The 7583-nt window shown below is 45.6% G+C and overlaps 1 protein-coding gene across 2 annotated transcripts in view; it reads left to right on the top strand.

The window, feature by feature from the left end:
* The window catches only part of KCNK10 (potassium channel, subfamily K, member 10), a 150253-nt gene that overhangs the window by 4628 nt on the left and 138042 nt on the right, over positions 1-7583 (top strand). Inside the window, exon 1 of one of the 2 annotated variants that reach the window (XM_008571981.1) lies at positions 77-579. The exons of the other annotated variant lie outside the window; for it this stretch is intronic. Within the exon in view, the coding sequence (XP_008570203.1) occupies positions 528-579 (52 nt within the window). The 5' untranslated portion in view covers positions 77-527. Of the gene's footprint in view, positions 1-76; positions 580-7583 lie in introns of those variants that run through there. 2 annotated transcript variants of the gene reach the window in all.

The raw sequence follows: 7583 nt of genomic DNA, 5'->3' as shown, positions 1-7583 counted from the left end.
AGGCACCGCGGCCGGGGTGGGGCGTGTGCGCCCTGCGCGGCCGAGCGAGGCTGACGTGCCAGCCCAAGCGCGCGCCCGGGAGCGTGTGTGCGGGAGTGTGTGCGCACACGCCTTCGGGGGCCGGAGGGACACTGCAGTGGGCTTCTCCCTGGCCCCGGCCTTCGGGCAGCTCAGACCCTAGCCTGCCGGCAGCGCCTTTGGGAAGCAGCTTGGCGCTTTCATCTCCCCGAGCCTACCTCTCCATCCTTTCATCCACCCCTCGCCGCCGATCATACTTTTCCTTTTACCTACGGGGCCGCGGCCGGCCACCCCCCCAACCGGTGCAAACACCCAAACCGTCTCCAGTGCTCTCCTAAGCCAGGATTTTCCCATCTGTCTTTCCTTGGGGCTCCTCCACGAGCCAGTCTAAGGCTTCCCCCCATCCTTGGAAATTGTTTTGTTGGACTGCTGTACCGAGGCGTGTAAAGCTTGAGGACTTTATTATCATTTTATTCTTTTCATTTCCTCCCCTTCTGGGCAACGGAGCAATGAAATTTCCAATCGAGACGCCAAGAAAACAGGTGAACTGGGATCCTAAAGGTTGGTATCTCCGACTTTCGGCCGCCCCCGCCCTGCCTCGGTCCCCGTCTCCTGGTGTGCGCGCTTCCTTGAGTGGAAGCACTCTTGCTCCTGGCAGCGTGTGTCCTGAGGCGGGGGAATGCGCCTGGGAACTGCAGCGCGGGTGGGAGGAGGGTGGAGGCAGTGTGGGTTCCGAACCCAGATAGTGCCTGCCATTATCATATAATCATTGTCCCTCCTGGATTGTTTCTAAATCTATTTAAAGATATGATACACCAAGCCGGCTGTTGGGCTTGAAATTGCATCAAGTGTCGGCATTTGCTTTTGACTTTGTGTGTGCGAGTGTGTATATATGTGTGTGTCCTTTGTTTCTGGTGATCTTTGTCTCTCTGGCAGATGGGTGGGGTGCCTCCCCCTGGACCTGGAGCTGCGCCACATGCCCAAGGTGTCCTCAGTGGGAAAGGTTTCCTGGCAGCAAGTGTGGCTGGGATCTGTAGCAACGGTCCCTAGGGGTGGCCCTTCTCATAGGGCATGCAGAATAATGGAGCCCACAGGGCCTCCCAGTCTTCTTTCAATCTTATTACCAAACCAGGGAGCTAGTTTGGCTCAGGTCGGAGTAGAAGGGGGAGTGGGGAATGGTTTGTAAGAAGGGTGGGGCTGGCAGGGGCCCAGGGAGGGGGCACACTGTGTGTCTGCCAGAGTAGTGCTGGTTCACATGCATTTTTGAATGTTGAGTGATGTTCCCTTGGTGCAGAAGGGTGTGATTAAGACAGATTTCTGTGTGCCTACATAGGCCACCGTGTCTGTAATTAGCATACAGATGTTAAGGCTGCTCTAGAGTGATCAGTATAGGAGCAGAACAAGTTAAAACAGGGTGTCCAGTTGTGACAAGTATGTTCTTTAGCATTTCTCTTAGCTCACCCAAAGGCTGAGTCTGGCTAGGCAACGCCTCTGTTTAAGTACTGGTGTTGAAATTTATTTGGTGTGTGTATGTGTGTGAAATGTTCTTTATAAGCACATTTCTTTTTCTCCAGACTGGAAAGAGGAAACTCATTCATTTGTTGAGTAAATGTTTTATGAATTACCTGGCTGTTAAAGAGTGAGTGAAAGGGTCTTGCCCTTTTTAGAATGAGGTGTTTTTAAACACCTTAAATACAACCTGAACTGCCTATTTTGTCTCTAAATCTCTGAAAATATGAAAAGTGTGCCTTGCCTTTTTTTTTTTTTTTTGTATTCCTTCAAAACATATTTATCCAATACCTGCTACATACCAAGCACTGTCCTAGGCACTGGAGGTACAGTCATAACAGGAAGACAAAATCCCTGCCTTCTTGGAGTTTACAGTGAGGGAAATAGATCTAAATCAATTAGTGCTTGGAGGAGTGCATAATTAGAAGCTTATGTGTGTTCCATGGAGGAGAGCATCAGGGTTTTAAGAAAATATCTGATAGAAGATATTGACAAAGACCAGGGAAGGAGGGTGGTCAGGGAAGGCTTCCTTGAGGAGGTGAGACTTGTACTGAGACCTGGAGGATGTGTAGGAGTTAACTGGCTAACGAGGAGGGGAACTGCTGCAGAAGAGGGAACAGCAAGTGCAAAGGTCCTGAGGCAGAAGAAACCTGTATCTTTGAAGAACTGAAAGGAGGTTCCCATGGCTAGAGCAAAGAGCAAGGGAGCTTGTGTTTTGAGAAGTGATTGGAGGATCCAAAGGGTGGAGACCCCAAAGCCCTATGTTGGAGGTGGGGTAGGGTTGTGGGATGGGAAAAGGAGGGTAGTCTTTACCTTAAGCCACTGAAGAGTTTCAAGCTGAGGACTGACATGATCCGAACTGTTTCAAAACAAGTGCTTTGTGGCTCTTGTGGATGTGGGGGGCCAGATATGATGGTGGCATGGACCAGGGGTGTTGCTGTGGGCATGGAGAAGTGGGTGGAGTAGAGAGCTATGGGGGATGTGAAATCCACAGACTTGGCGTGAATAATGTGTGGATGTAGAAGAACTGGAATGGCTGGGATGGCAGCCAGAGCAGCACCAGTCTTGAGGGAAAGCTCTTGAGTTCAGTCTAGGACTTGTTGAATGAGAGATGTTCTTGAGACATCCAAAGGGTGTGTCAAGTGGGTAGTTGTCTAAAGGGGTTGGGATCTTCAAGGAACTCTGTCAGAGAAAGACCCCTACCAGACTGATTTTGTGCAGCTGGGCATGGCTTTTAAAATACATTTCTATATGATTGTCATTCTGTATATTCATGTCACAGTGATAAACAATGAATTTTACACATTTTACAGCCTGACACAGTGAAGAAAAGCATGCAAGTAGCATCTTCAATTATAACCAATGCTGCTAAAAAATGTAAAGACCTCAATAAAAATAACAACATTTAACAAGCGATCAATGCATGCCAGGTATTTTGTGTACATTATTTTATACATTTATTTACACATTATTTTTCTGATGGTATAAGTGTTATTATCACACTTGACACTTCATTGCCATCATGACAGCACTAAGCTGCCTTCTGGTGAGGTGCTCTGACTTCATGCATGGTTGTTTCTAAAGATGGGTGTGATAATAATCTTTCTTAGCCAGGGGGTGGAGGTAGGAGGAGAGTGGGGAGTGAGGGTGGCATATGTCACATCTGTATAGGATTATATGCCAAGCACTGGTCTAATGCTTTAAGTAAATTAATTATTTTTTTGGTGGTTGGCTGGTATGGGGAATACATATATTAATTTAATTTTCACAAAAACCTTAGGAGGAAAGTATTGTCCTAATTCTACAGATGAGGGAAATAAGGAACAGAGAGGTTTAGTAACTTGCCCAAGGTTGCACAGCTAGTGGGTGGTGGGACTGGACTAGAATCTGGGCTCTTAAGCACTCTTCCAGGCTGTGTCTGTTGTCACTGGGACCTCTCTGGCTCTTGCCTGGTGAGACTCCCAAAGTTCAGGGACTGGAGAAGCTTGTTGGGAAGAGGAAAAGGAGAGGAGGAGGAGGAAGAGGGATTGGAAGAGAAGGAGGAATGAGAAAGAGTGAGGCAGAGAACCAGCCTTTCCCAACTCGTTCCTTTCTCCTCTAACCCATCTAGCATCTTGACTTCTTGTGTCTGGTGGATAAATCACTGGCCGCTGGACAGACTTTGGGTCTGTTTTTTTTTTTTGTCTTTTGTCTTTTTCCGTGTCCGGCAACAGATCGCAACCCTCAGTGTTGCCCCCGTACCGGACCGGGGACCGGCAACGGGATCGCAACCCTCGGGGTTGCCCCCGCGCCTCGCTCAGCCAGTGAGCGGGAACCGGTCTGTATGTGGGATCTGAACCCTCAGGCGGGAGCGCCGCCGCGCTTCCCAAGAGGCGCACTATCCAGTGCGCCACCGGGCCGGCCCTGGGTCTGTTTTTTGAAGTTCAGGTTTACGCAGACCAGGTGTGTTTAGCAGGGCAAAGAGGAACATGAAAGATGAAGGGGACCTTAGTGTTATAATGGAAAAGTGGAGGGACAGTTCATGTTACGTGGACAGTAGGATTTGGCTGTTAACAGACTTGAGCCTTCAGGCAGAAGTGCTCGTGAGTTGCGGAAGGAGGTTGCAATTATGATGTTTTGCTGACAGCCCCATTACCTACAATTTAATAACACAAAATGAAGGTGGTTTGAGAATAGATTGGTTTTGATTGCACTTGGGTGAGTTAAGCAAAGCACTGTGAAGAGGTGGACGTGCAAAAATAAGATCTAGATGTAAAATGATTAGTTTCTGGTCAGCTATAGCCTTCCTCTATATTCACAGAACGGAGCCTTCTGCAAAGGGAGTTACTGTTTGTGTAGGACCTCCACAGCATTAGATTGACACTATGTCTTAGCTTTCATAGCAGACTTTATGTGCATTTTAAATTACCAGGATTACTTGTTGATGATTCTCTGCTTAAAATTGAGATTAGCTTGCTGCTTATGTATGTTAAAAGCTTTTAAAAACTAGTAAGAAAAGCAAACAGTATTCCAATGGCTTGAGGCAAGTAGATCAATATGGTGTAAAAAATTTTGGATTTTGGGTCAAAAGAACTAGGTTTTAGAATCAGCCACACAGCAATAATTAGCTGTGTGACTTTGGGCTGATCTTTTAGCCTCTCTGGGCTTCACTTTCCTCCCATGAGGAAAGGGCCCATTGACATTGCCTCTGTCTACCTCTTTCTTTATTTCTCCAGCTCCCCCCTTGATCTGAGCTTTGGGCCACTTGGCTTCCTTTTGTTTCTCAAATAGATCACACTTGGTCCTGTCTCAGGGCCTTTGCACTTGTGGTTTCCACTGCTTATAATGCAGAAGGTTGGCTTTTTTCCATCATTTGGATCTCAGTTCAGATGTCTCCTTGTTAGCAAGGGCTTCCCTGTCCCATCTGAATACCTCTCCTCCTGTTCCCCAGGCTTGTCACTTTCTTTTTTTTTCTTAAAAGATGACCGGTAAGGGGATCTCAACCCTTGGCTTGGTGTTGTCACTTTCTATTATGTCACCTCTCATTGTCTTCCTGGCACTTCTCATGATCTGAAATCATCTTACTCATGTGCCACCTTTGATGCCAGCCTCCTTCACCAGCATGTGAGCTCCATGAGCAGGGACTTTCCCTATCTTGTTCATTGTCATCCCCCCAGTGCCCTGGGAAATGCCTGACACATGGGAGACACTCGTTAACCCTTTGTTGAATGAATGGGTGGGTGGTGGGATGGATCAGAGAGGATCAAAGGCTTTATGCATCACAGAAATTCCAGGACTCTAAACTACAAACGGTGAGGTACAAATAAGGAGAAAAGAAGATAAACTCAAATAATGGGATATCAGAAATGACACTGATATTCCCACTTCATTGCAGGCTCCCAGCTCTCTAAAGCCTCCAGCAACTGTTTTCCTTTTTTTCTCCCCTTTCATTAGGAGCAAAAATGCTGAATGGGAGTGGGGTGGGTGTGGGTAGGTGGGCTGATCTAGCCTGGCAAATATATGGTCAGTGTCTAATTAATAATTTGGCTCATATTAGGTATCAATGTGTGGCTATCTGCAAAACTGGAGCTGGATTTTTTTTTTAATAAAAGCTTCACTTTTACTACATACTTTANAACGGAGCCTTCTGCAAAGGGAGTTACTGTTTGTGTAGGACCTCCACAGCATTAGATTGACACTATGTCTTAGCTTTCATAGCAGACTTTATGTGCATTTTAAATTACCAGGATTACTTGTTGATGATTCTCTGCTTAAAATTGAGATTAGCTTGCTGCTTATGTATGTTAAAAGCTTTTAAAAACTAGTAAGAAAAGCAAACAGTATTCCAATGGCTTGAGGCAAGTAGATCAATATGGTGTAAAAAATTTTGGATTTTGGGTCAAAAGAACTAGGTTTTAGAATCAGCCACACAGCAATAATTAGCTGTGTGACTTTGGGCTGATCTTTTAGCCTCTCTGGGCTTCACTTTCCTCCCATGAGGAAAGGGCCCATTGACATTGCCTCTGTCTACCTCTTTCTTTATTTCTCCAGCTCCCCCCTTGATCTGAGCTTTGGGCCACTTGGCTTCCTTTTGTTTCTCAAATAGATCACACTTGGTCCTGTCTCAGGGCCTTTGCACTTGTGGTTTCCACTGCTTATAATGCAGAAGGTTGGCTTTTTTCCATCATTTGGATCTCAGTTCAGATGTCTCCTTGTTAGCAAGGGCTTCCCTGTCCCATCTGAATACCTCTCCTCCTGTTCCCCAGGCTTGTCACTTTCTATTATGTCACCTCTCATTGTCTTCCTGGCACTTCTCATGATCTGAAATCATCTTACTCATGTGCCACCTTTGATGCCAGCCTCCTTCACCAGCATGTGAGCTCCATGAGCAGGGACTTTCCCTATCTTGTTCATTGTCATCCCCCCAGTGCCCTGGGAAATGCCTGACACATGGGAGACACTCGTTAACCCTTTGTTGAATGAATGGGTGGGTGGTGGGATGGATCAGAGAGGATCAAAGGCTTTATGCATCACAGAAATTCCAGGACTCTAAACTACAAACGGTGAGGTACAAATAAGGAGAAAAGAAGATAAACTCAAATAATGGGATATCAGAAATGACACTGATATTCCCACTTCATTGCAGGCTCCCAGCTCTCTAAAGCCTCCAGCAACTGTTTTCCTTTTTTTCTCCCCTTTCATTAGGAGCAAAAAGGCTGAATGGGAGTGGGGTGGGTGTGGGTAGGTGGGCTGATCTAGCCTGGCAAATATATGGTCACTGTCTAATTAATAATTTGGCTCATATTAGGTATCAATGTGTGGCTATCTGCAAAACTGGAGCTGGATTTTTTTTTTAATAAAAGCTTCACTTTTACTACATACTTTAGTGCAAAATTCCTGAGAGGCCTGTACCGTACGTGTGTAGCACCTTTCAGTTTACAGAACACTTTTTGCAAATGATTTCATATGTTCTTTAAACAACACTATTTTCGTAGATATAAGAGTCTCAGATTTACCAATGTGTAAACAAAGATGTAGAAAGGATAAATGATTTATTCGGGGACCCAAAGCTGCAGGCAGGCAGAGCTGGGGCGAACACAGGCCTTTCAGTGCTTACGTCCAGGGCAATTTCTCTCAAACTTTTCTTCCTTCTAGAGTTTTTGTTCAGTCCACACTCTCCTACTCCTTCATCTTTAAAAGTGTATTTAAAGGTTTCACTGAGTTATTTAGAGGACACAGTCTCTGCATTGATGAGTGAGTCCTTGGTCAATGGCTGTTTTCAGCAGGTCATACTTACTTGCTCAGGCCAAAACTTTTTGTTCTCCCACGCATGCTGGTGAAGACCCTTGTATCCCACTTCTACTGTCCTGGCTAAAAGGAGATTCTGGTCTCTTGTAAATGAATTTCTATCTCATATTCCACTTGCTAGGTCACTTAAGTGCTGTCTTTATTAATGTGTTTCCAAACACACATTTGCATAGCTTAGATTTTCTGGAAAGAAATAATCCATTTTTGATTTAATATCCAACTTTCAGGAGATCAGCATTCCAAATGGGATTAATAACGTGCCAAAATCA

Source organism: Galeopterus variegatus, unplaced genomic scaffold, assembly GCF_000696425.1.
Source record: "Galeopterus variegatus unplaced genomic scaffold, G_variegatus-3.0.2 Scaffold742, whole genome shotgun sequence".
Lineage (NCBI taxonomy): Eukaryota > Metazoa > Chordata > Mammalia > Dermoptera > Cynocephalidae > Galeopterus > Galeopterus variegatus.
This window is presented reverse-complemented; position numbering and strand designations above follow the sequence as displayed.